General features: G+C 43.1%; 1 protein-coding gene across 1 annotated transcript in view; it reads right to left on the bottom strand.

The window, feature by feature from the left end:
- kcnq1.2 (potassium voltage-gated channel, KQT-like subfamily, member 1.2) overlaps positions 1–18,466 on the bottom strand; it is a 357,928-nt gene that overhangs the window by 242,796 nt on the left and 96,666 nt on the right. Inside the window, exons 8-9 of the mRNA XM_078221112.1 lie at positions 14,790–14,885; positions 5,148–5,276 (exon numbers count right to left, since the gene is read on the bottom strand). Of these exons, the coding sequence (XP_078077238.1) occupies positions 5,148–5,276; positions 14,790–14,885 (225 nt within the window). The remainder of the gene's footprint in view (positions 1–5,147; positions 5,277–14,789; positions 14,886–18,466) is intronic.

Here is an 18,466-nt window from a genome sequence, read left to right as displayed (position 1 = left end):
AATCACACTCCTTGAGTCTGGCGCCTTAGACCACTCGGCCATCCTGTGCAAGTTTGCAGTTGCAAATCCCCAATCTTGGATAATGGGTGGAATTTTCCCTGAAATTGGCAAAGTTCGTTGTTAGGGAGGGAAATTGACATTTGACCCATGGCAAGGGTGGAATTTCACCCCATATCATGTGGAACTTGGTTAAGAAAAGTCAGAGGCAAGGGTTTTACATTGGATTGCTCGTGTGATCTTGGAGCTTCAGTGATCCGTGCACCATATTTAAAGGCTGTCCCTGCACAGAGCTCGCATTCTTCTGGGGATAAGAGGCTGCTCGGAACTGATGGCTGCCAAAGATAAGAAACATGCTGCCCCCAAATTTAGTGATGCCTCCCTCAAGCACTTACTTGATGCAGTCAGTGAAGGCACGCCATGCTGCCCTCTACCCCTGCTCTGAGCAAAGACCAGCAAGCATGGTGACCAATCCAGCATGGGAGGTGGTGGTCAGTGCCTTTGCAGTTCAAAAGAGAAGAGCTACCAAGTGCCAAAAGAGGATGAATGATCTCCTCCATTCCACCATGGTAAGTCAATCTTTTCATCACTCTAACCTCACTCACTCACAAACCCCTCACACAACCACAGACATCTCACTCACTGCCAGCTCAAGGGACACCACCAAACACTCTCTCACACACACTTTCATCTGCTCTGTGGATCATGCCCTTATCCTGTCCATGGCACCACTCACCACCCACACATGCTAGACATCCATCTTATCTGGCCTGCCAGGCATCCTGCTTACACTCTCTCTATCCTGTCTTCATGCAGGGTAAGCTGGCACACAATAAAACCTGAAGTGTGCCAATATATTCAGCTTTCTGACTATGCTGGTGTCAACAAATAACAACAGTGCACACATAAATAAGTCAAACCAATGTAATGTGAAATATTCACAAGTCACATTTCATTCTGGAAAATGCCCAAGCCAACTTTATGCTCTTAAGTTTTATGTTAATGGTAATGGAGTTGGGCAGGAAAGTTGTGGCCGTGATGTAGAGCCTCCCCGCTTGGCCTCAAGACTCTTTAATAGATACAACATTGTCAGCTCACGGCGGGTTTCATCAATGAAAAGCTTCCCCAACCGTTAAATTGAATGAGTTTTGCATGCATACTTTTGGCACTGAATTTTAATTATAATCGCACGGAAACCAGCAAAGAAAAGAGAGAAAGCAGAAGTGGCGCACAGTTCTGGTTACAACTTCAGGAATGGCGTGAATGACAAAATCCAGCCCATTTTTTTCTCAAAAGTTACGTATAATTCAAGGTATCAGCCTTATCAAGACCAACAATATATTTGCAAAGTTGATACAGAACCAAACCCCATTAAGGGTTAAAGGATGATGTAACTTAAATTTGAAAGTATTTGTTCAAGACAGTTCCATTTGTACTTGGACATATTTCAGTACTTTGATTAATGATGCAATTTATTACAGTATATCATTTTATCACTTACGTACCACAACTCAGAAATATTAACTTACCATATTTGACACATTATTAACAATGTTTTTTTTGTTTTGATGAATTATAAACTGAATACATTGGTCACAATTTTGACAGCTGCTGCTCAGCAATTATAAGAACAACACATTGGATTTTTTTAAGTGAACATGAAATATCTAAAGTATATCTCCAGTAGTTGATCAGGGAGGCGATGGCCTAGTGGCATTATCACCAGACTATTAATCCAGAAATTCAGCAAGTGCTCTGGGGACCTGGGTTCAAATCCTACTCTGGAAGATGATGGAATTTGAAATCAATAAAAAAAGAAATCTGGAATTAACAATCTACTGATGACCGTGAACCCATCTTGTTCACTAATGCCCTTTAGGGAAGGAAATCTGCCATCCTTACCTGGTCTGGCCTACATGTGATTCCAGAGCCACAGCAATGTGGTTGACTCTTAACTGCCCTTGCAAATAGAGATGGGCAATAAATGCTGGCCAGCCAGCGACGCCCATGAATGAATGAATAGATCAGATGTTTTAATATTTATTTTTAAATTAATAGCACTGATCGCTATTTCTCACCTAGTAGTCAGAAAATAATTTAATTTGATTTAATTTGGTTTAGGTTGGTCCAGTTCTGATAAGAGCAAAATGTTTGCATATTTTTCCTTGTTTAGATGTGCTTTTTCTTTTCTCCTCATAGACTTTATGCATTATTGTCTGTCTGAGATAGGCTGCTGAAGGCCTAAGACACATCTGTTCCCAAATCTGGTGCAGTTGCCCCATGTAACTCATCATTGTACTTTTCCCCTATTTATGTGGGGAGTTAATGCCCAATAATCCCGGAATAATTTTAACTTGCTCCACTTGGCAGCAACAGGATTAGTACTGGAGTTCAAATTAAAGTGTTTAATTTACTAGTATGTTTATCCTGTGAGGCACTTTAACTTGGGCCTTCCATATAGTAAGAAGTTTAACAACACCAGGTTAAAGTCCAACAGGTTTATTTGGTAGCAAAAGCCACAAGCTTTCGGAGCCTTAAGCTCCTTCTTCAGGTGAGTGGGAATTCTGTTCACAAACAGGGCATATAAAGACACAAACTCAATTTACAGAATAATGGTTGGAATGCGAATACTTACAGCTAATCAAGTCTTAAAGGTACAAACAATGTGAGTGGAGAGAGCATTAAGACAGGTTAAAGAGATGTGTATTGTCTCCAGACAGGACAGCCAGTGAGACTCTGCAAGTCCAGGCAAACTGTGGGGATTACAGATAGTGTGACATGAACCCAATATTGAGACAATACACATCTCTTTAACCTGTCTTAATGCTCTCTCCACTCACATTGTTTGTACCTTTAAGAGTTGATTAGCTGTAAGTATTCGCATTCCAATCATTATTCTGTAAATTGAGTTTGTGTCTTTATATGCCCTGTTTGTGAACAGAATTCCCACTCACCTGAAGAAGGAGCTTAAGGCTCCGAAAGCTTGTGGCTTTTGCTACCAAATAAACCTGTTGGACTTTAACCTGGTGTTGTTAAACTTCTTACTGTGCTCACCCCAGTCCAACGCCGGCATCTCCACATCATGACTTCCATATAGTGACAGAGAAACTCACCTGAATCAGGGAGAAGACTCATTAATATTTGCAATATTAATGTGATCGACATCGGTTCAATAAAATTGAGTAGTGAAGTGGAAGAGGCCACATAAAGATAGTAGAATTATTTCTGTGGGGCCAAGATGAGCCCTCCTGACCATGATCAGCACACGCCTCAACCTTCCATAACTGTGTCGACTGGCACGGTGTCTGAACCTCCCATTATGCACCAACCTGAAGCCAGTAAGGTGCTAAAAGCTGCAAAGGGATGCACAGCAGCGTTTAGATGAGACCTAGACTTTGAAATAGCTCAGGTTTCCAGCCAGCAGCATCGGGCAGACAATGATGCAGTCTACCAATCAACTATGCAGAATACAAATTCTACTAATCTGTGTCTTCTCCTGGTGAGCTCATTGTACAGGCAATCACAGGCAAGTAGATCAATGTATTTGATGCATTGACTGTATGGTAACCAACTCCTATCTCTGCGGCATGGTATGTAAATGCCAGTGAAATTTTCACATGAATAAAATAATTCTGCTTTTGCAGTGTCCTTTAACTCTAAACATTACACAAAGAACAGATTACCAGACAATCACAGTTCCATTTTCAGGCTTATATGAATCATGGGCTCGACTGGGCCAAAGACACTCGTATGCCATATAACCGATTTCTCAATCAAACTCCCCATCATCACAATGCTGAAAGGCATCTGCATTCCACAAGACAATGGGTATTGAAACAGTAAAACCCTTGGGAAAATGCTTCAAAGCATTAATGGCTTTTGGTGCCTATAAGTCATATATTAATCTTCTTTTGATCTAATAATTGACTTGTTTGGAATGTGTATGCACGAGTGACCTAAATGTGAACTCTGAAAGAGTCTCACCTTTTTTTTTCCTAGCCTCTCTTCCTCTTTTCCTTTCTCCTTCGGGTTCAGTAGCCACCAGGCAACCTGTTACGGCTAAGAGGCATGATGATCTGGAATCTGGGCCCTGAACCCATCTACTATTGATGCCATTCTGTGGTGGTTAGATGACAACTTTTAGAGTTTCGGCGAGTCAAACCAGACATTACGTCCACCTTTCCCCCTCCCACTTCATCCCCAAGGAATGCAATTAGCCAGTGAGTTTGAATGGAATGCAGCCCTGTTCAAACAAACATACTTCTTTATTACAATTCAAATAAATGTTGGGAAAGAGTTTACTACCAGTCATATCTATTTTACTAGAATGTAGACATTATATTGAAGAGAATTTTGAAATTGCAAACTAATGTAAATAAACCTGCACTGCAAAGCAGCCAATGAAGCCAATTTCTATACGGTCCCCTCACTTTCACGTACACCTTATAGAGGATACAAGTCTACAAAAAAGTTAGAATTTTACATTATAATGGGTCATTCTGTTTAATTCGAGTACATTCTTTAACTACAAAACTGGTCAGTTTTTTACTCAAAAACAAATTTGCAGGAAATATAAAAATTACATCTGGGTTTATCTATTTTCAAAAGGTCAAGAACAACATTACTTTCCATTAAGCTCCCTGAAATCATATTCCTTCCCTTTGTGCAGCACTCTGTACTCCATCATTTGCTCCTCACTACCAGTCCAATGGCATGGAATTCATTCCCAGAACAAAGTGACGCAAAAATCCACCTGATGCCCTTTAGGGAAGGAAGTCTCATCTGGTCTGGCCTACATGTGACTTCAGATCCATGGTAATGTAGTTGACTCTGAAATGGCCCAGCAAGCCTCTCAGCTCAAGGACAATTTGGGATGGGCAATAAATGCGAGCCCAGCCAGCGATGCCCACATCCCATGAATGAATAAAAGAAAAGCTCAGTTTATTGTCTCAAGGGGAACATATTTTCATATTTTGCATATGCCTTCCTCAACTGGTGCTGTTGTCCAAATGAAATTAAGTGTGTTAATATTAAATAAATGATAGTTTTATCTCAAATGTTCATTGTAACTGGAGTACAGATTTAGAACAATGGCTCAAAATGAGTACAAACTGTGTGGTAATTGAAGCCTTAAATGTAACAAATATTACCTGTTTCCTCATATTTGGACTGGATGGCGTTCCTGATGTTTTGGAACTGTAATCGGGAGGCATTACATACATCTTCCAAGTAGCAGCGGAGCTATGGGTCTTCTCTGCAGCATAACATCGCCATAAGGTCTATAAAAGGCAAGATTATTATTTTACAATGCTTAGCTACAGTTATTTAAACTGCCATGACCCTTAACTGTGTAAAGTAGTAAATTACAAATGTTAGAAAAATGCCACAAAGAAAACATAAGAATGAATAGTGTGTAAAATGCTTATGAAATCTAAAGGGTTTAATAATGAGGGCAGGTTGCAAAAACGTGGCTTGAATTCTCTTGAGTGCAAAGGATTGAAGGGTGATTTAATCAAGATATTTAATATACCAATATTGATATTAATAGGGTGGGTGAAGCAAAATTGTTTCCTCTGGTCGGAATCCAGAAAATTAAAATCCAATTTAGTTCTTGACCATTACAGAGTGAAATTAGGATACTGTTTTTCAAAGGGTTGTAGAAGATAGGATCTCTCTCCTCCAACATGGTTGATGAGTCAATTAGAAATTTTAAGACTGAGGTTGATTGATTTTTGTTACATGAACTGTCAAAGTTCTGTAGTCCAAGCACATCCCATCACGAATAGTGGTGGACAATTAAACAGTTAAGCAGAAGATGAGGCTTCACAAACATCCCCACTCCCAATGAGGGAGGAGCCCAGCAAGTTAGTTCAAAAGACAACGCTGAAGCATTTGCAAGAATCTTCGACCAGAAGTGCCGAGTGGATAATCCATGTTGGCCTCCTTGTGTTAAGAAATGGTTGAAGGTACTGGATACAGCAAAGGCTATGAGTTCTGACAATATCCCAGCTGCAAGCTCCACTGCTGACTCTTCCAACCATATTTTTTGATACTGAGTCAAAATAAATCCTGGAGGCAGGTCCCATAATGTCACGCTGGTGAGGTGGGCTCTCAATGGGCCCACTTGGGCAGCAACCTCAGCTTTCAAGAGCATCCCAACCTGAAAAATAAATTTACATAAGAGCCCCCCCCCCCAATGAACTCGGAGACACTTTACACAGACATGGGACCACTCCCATGCACGTGTCATTCCCCCTTTCCACCCCACCCCCCCACCCCGGCCCACAGAGACAAGAAACACCCCACTCCCCATGGAACGCCCCAACAGAAGCCTGCCCCACCTCCCCGGCAGCACCCCCTGGAACTGCCAGGGTATGACCTTCTCCCCTCTGAGGGCTAAACTTATTTTTGCGTCCCTAGCAGGTCCCCATTTGTCAAAAGCTGTTGTAAACCCCACCAACGTGACATCATGCCGGCTGAGGAGAAATGCTAATGTGGGGCGATGATACAGCGGGGAAGCCTACTTATGAAGTACTTACTTATCTAAATATATGATATTGGGGTTCCCAACCTTCCATTACATCATGGGTGGGGGAGGGATAATGGAGATGGGAAATCCCATTGGCATAAAAGCCATTTGGGGACTCCACCCTATCAGATTTCCTACTCGCTGAAAACTGGGACATAGAATCATGGCCTAAGATTAATTACTTTAAGTTCCTCATTCTCATTGGACCCTTCGATCCCCACTATTTTTCTATGTTTTTTCTGTCTTATATCATGAAGACAGATACAAAATGTTTGTTTAATGTCTCTGCCATTTCCTTATCCTCTGTATAATATGTCCTATCTCAGCTGCTAAGGAACCCACATTTACTATTCTTACTCTCTTCCTTGTCAACACTTGTCAAAACTTTTACCATATCTTTTATATTTCTTGCTAGTTTAAATTCATACCCCACTTTCTCATTCTCAATCAATTATTTGGTCATCCTTTGCTGGTTTCTAAAACTTTCCCAATCCTCAGATTTACAAATTATCATTTGAAACCTCTTTGTTTAATTCAAAACTATCCTTAACCTCTTCAGTTTGCCACAGATGAATTATTTTCCCACAGAGTTCCTATTTCTTTGCTACAAGGGTATCAAGTATCGGATGGGCCTGCATAATTCATCGCCTAGCGTCTCACATCAACTGGACATGGAGGGATTGGAATCCCTTTCAGTTGTAGCATACCTCAGAGTGGATATACAGCTGACACAAAGCAACATGTGGTCCAGTCAATGGCACCATCCATCGTGGGGAAGCCTGCTATCCTCACAAAGACACGTGCCCACCTGTTGCTCTCCAGTAAGGGGGAATGAAATGTAGTCAGCTCCCTTCAAATAGAGAATGTCAGCAACATGCTTTATGCAATAATTGATGGCAAAGAGCAAGACTTGCACATATCTCTAAGTGCAGCCTTGGAGGAGTCAGGTGTACAAAAACCCATGGCAACTGTCACCCTCACAGCCACCGACAAAGTGGTCCTTGTCCTGCGTTGTGGTTACGTTGTGCCAACAGCAGGTAGCAAATTTCAGTGAGATCATCTGAAGTGCTGACATCCTATATGATGGGTGGAATTTTCCCGTCCCGCCCGCCACGGGAATCGTAGCGTACCGGACACGGACCATGCAAAGGTCCATTGACCTCGGGTGGGATTTTCCGGCCTTGGGGCGAGTGCGGCCGGAAAATCCTGCCAGCTGTTCCTTGCTGGGGTGACAGTAGGCAAATTACTTCCTGAACACCCTGGGCAGATTTAACCTCCTGCTATGGGTCCTTTTGCCCCGGCTTCTCCCTCTTCCAGCGGTGTTCTCTGTTCTGTGTTGCCTCTGCTCATTCTTCAAATCATGGTGTATTCCGAGTCAAAAACCTACTATTGCACAGAAGTCTTCAAGTCAGGACCAAGTCCTTCAGCACCTGCCACCCCAATCCCTACAGACTTTAGCAAATTTAAAGACGCCACAAATGATCAAATTCTTGTAGAATCATAGCAACAACCGAACATCCAGTAAAGCTGAAAGTTGATGATGTTTTTGAATAAAACTGGAGGGGAGTTCCTTACTGCTGCTGGATGCATAGTCCTCAATGTTTGATGCAGGAATTGCATTAGCTGGAACCCTGTGCTCCAAAATGTCGATGTTGACATCAAATCAGCAATACACACAGATTGACCAAAGGGGGGGGAGAGTTTCTGACCTCCCACAGTGTCTTTGTCGTGTGAGAGACGGCACACCATTTGCCGGCGATGGGGTCTTCTACTCTCAGTGGGATTTCCCATTGACTGCACTCCACAGCACTGGGAAACCCACGGCGGGAGTGCGCTGTCAGTGGAACCAGAAGATCCCATAAACGTGAACAGCTGGAAACTTCCGGCCATCATCTGTCTACTCTACATACTTCAGGCAGATGTTCATTGCACATTCAGCAACGCCCTCACCAAAGGTGTGCACACAATCCATCGATATCATTCGGACCTCTAAGGCCTTTTGTAGTGAACCAAACACAGGCCATGGGCACTACGGATTGAATTTTGAGTTAAAGGGGGGGGATGGACTGACCCCGTTTGCTGCTAGCTGGAATCCCAGCTGAATAATCCGTCGGCTCCGAATCAGGATTTGCTCCTGGTGTCAGAGCATTTCAAGTTCACCCGGCCCGTCCCGCTGGCCCCGATTAGGTTCCTGCCCAGGGCAGGCATGAACTTGATAATTATGCTAAACCCCTGATTGTAATATCATTAGCAGGCTGGACAGCCCATCCCGCAGTGTCTCGCTATTCACCCATCTCCACAGCAGGGTCTGCTCTGGGCAGGCTTTGGTGTTGCTCATGACCAACATGGACCTGGCGCCTTGGATCCTGAGGGAAGTTAATGAGGTAGGTCCAGTGCCCATGTGCCACTCTGCTGCTGGCAAACTGCAGAGGGAGGATCCCCAAAGGTCCTGGGGGTTGACCTCGCCACTCTCCCCCTTCTAATCCTGGGAAAGGTGTTGTTCAGTTTCAGAGTTTCAGTTTCGGGGGCGGCACGGTAGCACAGTGGTTAGCACTGCTGCTTCACAACTCCAGGGACCTGGGATCGATTCCCGGCTTGGGTCACTGTCTGTGTGGAGTTTGCACGTTCTCCCTGTGTCTGCGTGGGTTTCCCCGGATGTTCCGGTTTCCTCCCACATGCTGGTTAGGTGCATTGACCAGAACAGGTGCCAGACTGTGGCGACTAGGGGAATTTCACCGTAACTTCATTGTAGTGTTAATGTAAGCCTTAGTTGTGACTAATAAATAAACTTTAAACTTTACTTTAACTTTAGACACCATCCTTGCGGACAGTACTCATTATTGTCTCTGTCCTCTTAAACCATTCAAGTTCCCTTGTCACTTTAATCTCCACGCTCCCTGGACAGGAGTCACTCACTGTCACTGGGGAGGCAGAATTTCCTTCTCCATAGCAGCTCACTTAGCCTCATTATTTTAACACAGCTTTTATGTCAAGTCTCTGAGCCTTCATAGAAAGCTAAGAGTCTTTGAAATACCTGTGACCACAAGCAGTTGCAGGCAACTTCAAATCAGCTAAGTGCTTTTCAGCTCCTCACATTGTGGTTAGAAACAATGGGGGTACTTAAGATGCATCCAAGCATGAAGGGGGTGGTAAATAAACACAGCTGACTGGATGCTGAGTGAAAACCATTAAGCTGTCAGTCAAAAGGACTGGGCTGAAATTGAATGGAAACCGGTTTACAGAGAGTTTGAAGGTATTTCAATAGCTGAGGGGGAGCGAGTGATGTTTGGATTGGGTCACCTTTATGCATGCATGATGTGTTGGGTGGGGTTATGACTGTTATTTCACTGGTGGGGGGAGGATGCCCTCCTTTGCTGAGGGGATGGTGGTGTTCCCTTGGTCAGTTGGGGGGGAGGGTCACCATTTCTGGTTTTGCGGGGGAGGAGGGGGGCCTGTCTGTCAGTACAGAGATCAGGGGCATTTTAAAAACAGTTTTCTGAACAGCGGAGCTGGCCAACATGTTTCCAGGTGGGTGAATCTCACCTGACAGGCACTGCCAACGGGGAACACTTTGGTTTTCCCACTGGCCTGAGCATTTTGTGCCAATTTGGATGAATTGCAGCCTAATCTTTCAGGATAAAGTAATACCCCAAAGAATTCCCACAATGAGTCAATAAGCAGCATCTGCTGTTAGATGTGCCTCTGCAAACTTAAACTACATGACACTGTGCACTGCAATTTGCAGGAAGTATGACATGGAAAGGGCATGGCACCCTCTCTAGGGTATCATAGATGTGAGTGAACAAGGCAAGTAACTATACACCTCCTTCACCGATCAAAAAGAATGACCGCGAAATTAACAGCACAATGTCTGAACAAGAAAGTGTAAGTTAGATTGATGAATTCAATGTCAAATCAGGTACAGGAAAAGAAAGTGAGAAAACAAAGATAGACAAAGTAAATTAAAATTGAAGGAATGAGTCTCCACACTTGTTATAGCTAATTTTAGGTGACTGGCACTAATTAACACATCACTTTGTTAAAAGGGTGTAAGAGGGTGCTTTGACTTGAAGTGACTCAACATAACTTGCCGTAACAAGTTTACTTTGGCCTGAATTTTTGCACAAAGTGGTTGTGGAGGCACGAGAGTGTGATAGTCCATGCGCTGCAGAAGTACAAATTCACAGCTCAAAACCCCATCATTTTCACAGTGTGGGGTGGCAGTCGGTAATGGGGGCAGATTCTCAATAGCACATTCAAGGTTCAAGTGCAGCTGCCTCAGTCAGATCTGAGTTTCACTTGTGGGATGTCCAAACCTTGACTTGGGCACTGTAGACCTGTTAGGAGAAGGTTTAAACTTACCAGAGTTTTTTGGAGAGGTAGAGAATCCTTTTGGAGGTGTGAGGTGCCCTTTGGAAGAGGTCAAATGCCCTTTGAGTTTTGTAAACATAGGCATGAATGTGGGTAAAAAATAAATAAACACATTGCAAATGTCAAGCTCATTGGAACTGTCAATTCACAGCTTGATTGACAGCTCCAAGTGCTTATAAATCTTTGAAATGGGACTATGAGTACAAATGCTCGTAAGGAATTAAAGGAAGTTAAATGTAGTGAATGGGCTTTTAATTAATGAGAGGTTCTTTTTGGAAATAGTGAATTCATCAATAATCAATTAAGAACTTTATTTAATCTCAGCATGGGCCCTGGTGTCTGCCCATGGTAGATACTCGGTGAGTTGGTGTGATGGGTTTGAGGGCAAATGGGTTGGCATGAGTTGGCACTAAGTTGGCATTGGTACTATAAAGGGCTATGGGGATGAGTGGGGGCTTGGGGAGGCATGGTGGGTAAGCGGAACCATGGGCAATGGGAGGGAGGCGTGAAGTAGCATGGAGAGTGTGTGCGAGGGTGAGGAAGTCTGAGCGGTGATGGTTGGAGGGCTGTTTTTTTTGTTTTGTTTTTTTCTTTCATACCTTCAACAGAGTGCTGCAGCACTGAAGCCAGCCTTCCACTCAGTCTGCCTTGCCACCCAGCAGGGTCCGAACGCTCTCTGGAAGGGGTGGGAAGTTTTCACCTGCCCCCAAAATGAAAATCCAGACTGCCAGGGCACTTCCTCTTGGGTTGGGTTTGTGGAGCCGGGAATTGGCCCTACTCTGTGCTCCCAATCCATCAACGGAAATCCAGGTTTTTGGGTGTAAGTACAAGAACTTCACACTGCTCAATGCATTTGAATGGGGAGCCAGACAATGAGATAAGGCCGAGTTTCTCCCCCAAAAACTCTAAGTCCCCAATTCACGTGAAAACGTGAGCAAGTCCTTCTGGGTTTTTCGAAGTATAATTTTCAGATTGAATCTCCCACACTCTGAGCACTGAGAGAGCCCTAGCAGGATTCCCTCTGAAAATCAGTGGGTGGAGCCTATTCCTGCTGGACAGGCCGGCAGCATAGCACTGAGCGGACCACTGCACATGCACCAATCTGTCAGAGATGGGCGCATGCACAGTAATCCCGCATTGCCAGCCTCCTGATCGCTGGGCAGCCCGATCGCTGGCCAGCCCCTCAACCCCCCATCGTTGGCCTTCTGAGCCCCCCACCCGATCTGCTAGTCTCCTGGACCTCCCCGGGCCAGCCCTGATATTCCCCTGTCAGCCCAGATCTCCCCCCAGCCCCGGCAGCCCTGACTCCCCTCCCACCCTGATGGCCAGCCCCGTACTTTCTCCCTCTTGCCTGCGATCCTTTTGCAGAGTGGCAATGGGACCTTCCCACCCCCACTGATCGCCCCCTATAGGCCCAGCCCTAATAAGCCCTGCCCCCAATAGGCACCATCCATCTTGCCCTGCCCTTGGCACTGCCCAATGCATGGTGAGCAGTGCCAGGGTGCCCCTTGGGCATCGAGGGAGGGGGTCGGGGTAGATGCTAGTGGGCCCAGAGACTTCAGTCCCGAGCCCGCTAATCAGATGGAAATATTGAAGTCAGCTCCAGGCCGATTTCCAGCGCGGAGCTGATAACGCTACAAATCCTGGCCCTGGAGACACGCGGAGACTGTGGTGCCCAGCGGGGAACCCGCGAAACAGCTTCCACTGATACCTCCTGGCCTGCTGTGCTGCTAGAGTAGCGCAGCGGGCTGGGAAAATCACCCCCATAATTTTCATGAGTGTAATGGTGAGGCAATGCATCTTGTTTAACAACTTCTCAATTTCTGAGTGCAATCCCACATCTACCTTCAAGTGTGGCATTTACACTTAAATAACAGTGCATGTAATTCATCATTAACATCATTTTGACAATAATTTTGGGTACTAATTTTATCGTGTTAGCATTAAGAAGTTGATCACAATCTCACTTACAGGTGTACGAAGTATCACACATAAATCGAATGGAAAAATGCTATAATGTTAGTTGACACAGGGCTTTTAGTGCATTTTGAAACAGAATGTTATCACCCACCAAACATTTTTATATAACATAACAACAGCTCTGAAGTTACAACAAAATAATTAAATTAGCTTCTGCATTTTCTATGCTCTTGTTTAGGACTTGCAGTTTTGAAGTTCTGCCTTGCCTCCACTTCTCTATACCGATTTAGTATTACTGATGAGTGATTTATTACTACTGATGATTACTTCCTCAAATAATTTAAGGAGCAGTGAGACCAAAACTTACTTTAATTATAAAATATCAAAGAACAAAGAACAGTACAGCACAGGAACAGGCCCTTTGGCCCTCCAAGCCTGCACCGATCATGTTGTCCTATCTAGACAATCGCCTGTAGCCCTCTATTCCCTGTCTGTTCATGTATCTATTCAGATAAATCTTAAATGTCGCTAACGTGTCTGCCTCAACCACCTCACTTGGCAGTGCATTCCAGACCCCCACCACCCTCTGTAAAAAAACTTCCCCTGCACATCTTCACTGAACCTTTCCTTCCTTGCCTTGAACTTGTGCCCCCTTGTAATTGTCATTTCTGCCCTGGGAAAAAGCTTCCAACTGTTCACCCTATCTATACCGCTCATAATTTTATCAACTTCTATCAGGTTGCCCCTTAGCCTCCATCTTTCCAAAGAGAACAATCCCAGTTTATTCAATCTCTCCTCATAGCTAATACCCTCCATACCAGGCAACATCCTGGTAAACCGTTTCTGTACTCTCTCCAAAACCTCCACATCCTTCTGGTTGTTCAAAAATCAATAAAGTTTTTTTGAAACTTTCCAATGTTTTCCTGAAGTACACTTTGGGGTTCGTTTTGCAAATAAAGCATGTTAAATGTGTGACAAAATACTTGCATTCTTAGCTTTTTCTTAATTTAATCTTCATTCTCTGTCGTGTCAGAATAATGATGCTAACCACCCTTGATGTGCTGATTTAGAATGCAGCACTGAGACAATTGTGCTAAAAACAACAGCAAACCTTTTTCTTGGAACAAACGAGGAATAAGTTCTTATTCTTTCTGAAGATGGCTTACAAGTCTCTTTCAATGGGAACAGAAAACCACTGACAGAGCTTGATGAATGCCGCAAAAGTCCGCTATTGCAGCCACATCCAAATCATAGCCAGTGGTGTCTAGTGTGGGGTTTTCAAGACTATATAATTCAGGCCTCACATTCTAGAATAGTCAATTCCATTTAGATTTCTTAATTATTGGTTTACCCTATTTGAATTTTGTGGGTCCAGAGATTTGGAAATTAGAGCTGTTTTTAGTACTGTTGCTGCACTTGGTATGAATCCTAAAACAGAATATCGGCAGCTTGGTAAATTTACATAAACGTAGATTTAAACTTTATAGGATTGCATCAGGTTTTCTCCCACTTGTCCACTGAAATTTAGGTGAAAGAGCTGCGGAAAGCTCGGAAAATCACTATTCACGTGAGGTTTTTTTCCCGGATTTCCATAGTTCCTCTGTGGCAATTACTGTGAAGGAGCAAGGGAGTTCCTGCAGAAATTAACCCATGATAGGTGCCTCCTAAAGTTTCAAGGTATGCGTTTATGCAACCAATAATGATGAAAAGCCCCATATGCTGTTCGAATAGATGTGATTCAAGTACCACACCAACTAAATCAATATGAAAAAAACACCATAATAAAATTACATGTTTTTCTACCATTTGATGAGGAGGAAACAGGTTTTAAAGACAGATATACAAACAAAAAAACAGATTCCTCATCAACATTCTTTTGTTATCGACTGGACCACAGTATAATGCACTAATTCAAATCCTCTTGTGTTTTATGTTGACATTATTACTTTTATTTTATATTTGCAATGCATACCTGAATGAGGGAGGCAGCAGCAGGTATTTGCCGGCTGAAATGTTTTTGACGCTGTTTCTGTTGAACCTTGAGAGCAAATCCAGACCCCAAGATACCCTTAAAATTGAACATTTCATGAAAGCAGGTCATTGCACTTCAAAACAAAATTATTTGACGGCATTATTATACTTATTTTGAAAACAATGCAACCAACCTCTGATACCAAATTAATTCTGGTATAATATCAAAATAAATATGGAGGGATAACAAAGCTGTCGAGGAAAAAGGCATTTTATAAACGTCGGTCTTTTTTTATCATTCGGAAAGAGGGAGAGAACAAATTCAGGCAACTATAAAGCAGCTTGCTTAACCTCAGTGGTAGGAAGGATACTGAAATCTTTACTCAAAGTTGTAAGAGAAAAATATCTGGAGACAAAAAAATATAGTCAGCATGAATTTCTAAAGGGAGGATCATGCTTGACCAACCTCACTCAATTATTTGAAGAAGTAATAAACTTAAAAGTTTAAAATTTATTTATTAATGTCACAAGTAGGCTTACATTCACACTGCAATGAAGTTACTGTGAAAATCCACTGGTCGCCACACTCTGGCGCCTGTTCGGGTACACTGAGGGAGAATTTAGCATGGCCAATGCACCTAACCAACATGTCTTTCAGACTGTGGGAGGAAACCGGAGCACCCGGAGGAAACCCAACCAGACACGGGGAGAATGTGCAAACTCCACACAGATAGTGACCCAAACTGGGAATCGAACCTGGATCCCTGGCAGGCAGCAGTGCTTATCACTGTGCCACCATGCTGCCCTAATAAAGGGTAATGTAGTGGATGTGATATATGTGGACTTTCAAATGGCCTTTGATAGGCCTTTTAATCATGAGTTGACTCATGATTAAAGTCAGAGCATGTGGAGTCAGGGGACAAGTAGTAGAATGGATAGCAAACTGGCTACCAAACTGAGAACAGAGAGTAGTGATTGAAAGCATTTACTCAGCCTGACAATCGTGGGAGTATGGTTCACTGGGATCAGTGCTAGAGCCACTGCTGTAAAATATTTGTAGAAATAATTTTGCATCGGGTATAGGATGTACAATATCAAAATTTGTGAATGACACTATATGGGGGGTATAGTTAAATAAATTGAGGAAGATGCCAACAAATGATATGAAAGTGTTAGCAAACTTGTAGAATGGATATATAGATGCAGAATTCATTTCAATATAGATAATTGTGAGGCGTTCCATTTCAGTAGGAGATACGGCATGGTAGCACAGTGGTTAGCACTGCTGCTTCACAGCTCCAGGGACCTGGGTTCGATTCCCAGCTTGGGTCACTGTTTGTGTGGAGTTTGCACATTCTCCTCGTGTCTGCGTGGGTTTCCTCCGGGTGCTCCGGTTTCCTCCCACAGTCCAAAGATGTGCGGGTTAGGTTGATTGGCCATGCTAAAATTGCCCCTTAGTGTCCTGGGATGCGTAGATTAGAGGGTAAAATATGTAGGGATATGGGGGTAGGGCCTGGGTGGGATTGTGGTCGGTGCAGACTCGATGGGCCGAATGGCCTCTTTCTGTACTGTAGGGTTTCTATGATTCTATGATATAGGGGGCCACATTCTCTTCAGAAAATAAGAGACCAAAACGGGGTAGAGGTACAAAGGAATCTAGTGGTAAAAGGCTGATTAATAAGACTATAAAAATGGAAGCAAAGCACTACGGTCCACTTCTAGAGAAAGAGAATTCAAAAGAAGAAAGGTTGCATTAAATTTGTGCAGAACATTAGTTGGGCCACACTTGGAATAATGTTCTGAACAGTTCCGATCTCCTTATAACAAAAAGGATATAGAAGCACTGGAGAAACTGCGACAAAGATTCACAAAGATGGATACCAGATTAAAGGGGTAGAGTTACCAAGAAAGACAGAGTGTGCTTTTCTCTCAGAAAGAGAAGTGGTGAGCTGATAGAGGTCTTTACAATTATTACAGGGCACATTACAGCAGCGGTAGAGAGGGAGTCCAAAACTATGGACCATCAGTACAATATAGTCACTAGTAAACCAATAAGGAATTAAGAAAAAAACTTCTTTACTCAGGGTGATGAGAATATGAAACTCATTACAAGGAGTGGGTGAAGTAATTAGCATCAAGGCACCATAGGGTGGCAGAGTGGCTAGCACTACTGTCTCACAGCGCCAGGGACCCGGGCTTGATTCCCGGATTGGGTCACTGTCTGTGCGGAGTTTGCACGTTCTCCCCATCTCTTCGTGGGTTTCCTCCAGGTGCTCCGGTTTCCTCCCACAATCTGAAAGACGTGCTGGTTAGGTGCATTGACCTGAACAGGTGTCAGAGTGTGGCGACTAGGGAAATTTCACAGTAACCTCATTGCAGTGTTAATGCAAGCCCACTTGTGACTAATAAATAAATTTAAACTTTTAAGATGTGTGGGTTAGGTTGATTGGCCATGGTAAATTGCCCCATAGTTCAGGGGAACTAGCAGGGCAAATATGTGGGGTTAAGGGGATAGGGTGAGGTTGTGGTCGGTGCAGACTCGAAGGGCTGAATGTCCTCCTTCTGTACTGGAGTGATTTTATGATTACATGATTAAAGGGGAAGCTGGACAAGGACATAACAGAGATAAGAACAGAATATGTTGATAGCATGAGGCAAAGTAAGAATGAGAGAAGAGGCAGCTTGTCTAGTCTAAAGCCTAAAAACTGGCATAGAAAATTTGTACCAATTGGCCTGTTTCTATGCTGCACAGTCTGGATGCTGTAATTTTGAAATATAATCTTGTCTTTTCAAAGTTGTCTGCAAATGTCAGGTTCAGGCACTTGTATTGAACAACAGATGGTCATTTCCATAACACAGACACATACCAATATTCACTGATAGTGTTTGATTAGATTGTAACATAGCTTAACAACTTGGTGTTGCATTTTAATTGTTTCTAACACTTGAGTGATTGATGAATAATCACATTGGTTGGTATGAATAGCATACATTTGACCGGATTCTTCCTGATATGTTTCAGGAAAGGCCAGAATAAAAGAAGCCAATTTTGTAGCACACAATTACTGAAGCTTTTTTAGGGTGTATCAGTATCAAAACAACCTGGCTTTAAACTAAGTAATGTAGTATGAAATGAGAGAGACCATAAATTAAGACAAAAAGACATGATGGCTGGAATTTTCACGCCATTCAAGCCAGCAGGAATCTCTGGTCCCGCTGCAGTGAACAGAGATTTGGCCGAGCATCAAATTCTCCATCCTCGCTGGCAGAGGTGGCGGGGCGTGAACGGCTGGAAAATTCTGACCGATATTTTCTCTCAGTAATCACACTAAAAATTATATTTAAAAACCCTCATTCTGCATCATTTTCTCATACTTAAACATACAAAGAAATAGCATGAGTTAAATAAGAACAGTGAAAAGAGTGCCTTAAGTATTATGAAGGCATTCAACAGGATTGAAATTCATCTTGAGTGGCAGTGAAAAATGGGTGGTATTGCAACAGCTGCCAGTTCAATGGAATCCAATATAGTGACTGATCGATACATGAATGCCCATTTGTGTTACCATCCAAGATTAATTTCTACCCCGGTGTCTTTTAATTTGCCAAACACACTACTTGGCAGTGATTGTTATTGTAAAATCTTGAAATATAACATTGATGCACCTCAATGAGCAC

This window comes from Mustelus asterias, chromosome 9 (assembly GCF_964213995.1).
Source record: "Mustelus asterias chromosome 9, sMusAst1.hap1.1, whole genome shotgun sequence".
Lineage (NCBI taxonomy): Eukaryota > Metazoa > Chordata > Chondrichthyes > Carcharhiniformes > Triakidae > Mustelus > Mustelus asterias.
The sequence above is the reverse complement of the archived record's forward strand: the minus strand, read 5'-3'. Positions and strand labels throughout refer to the sequence as shown.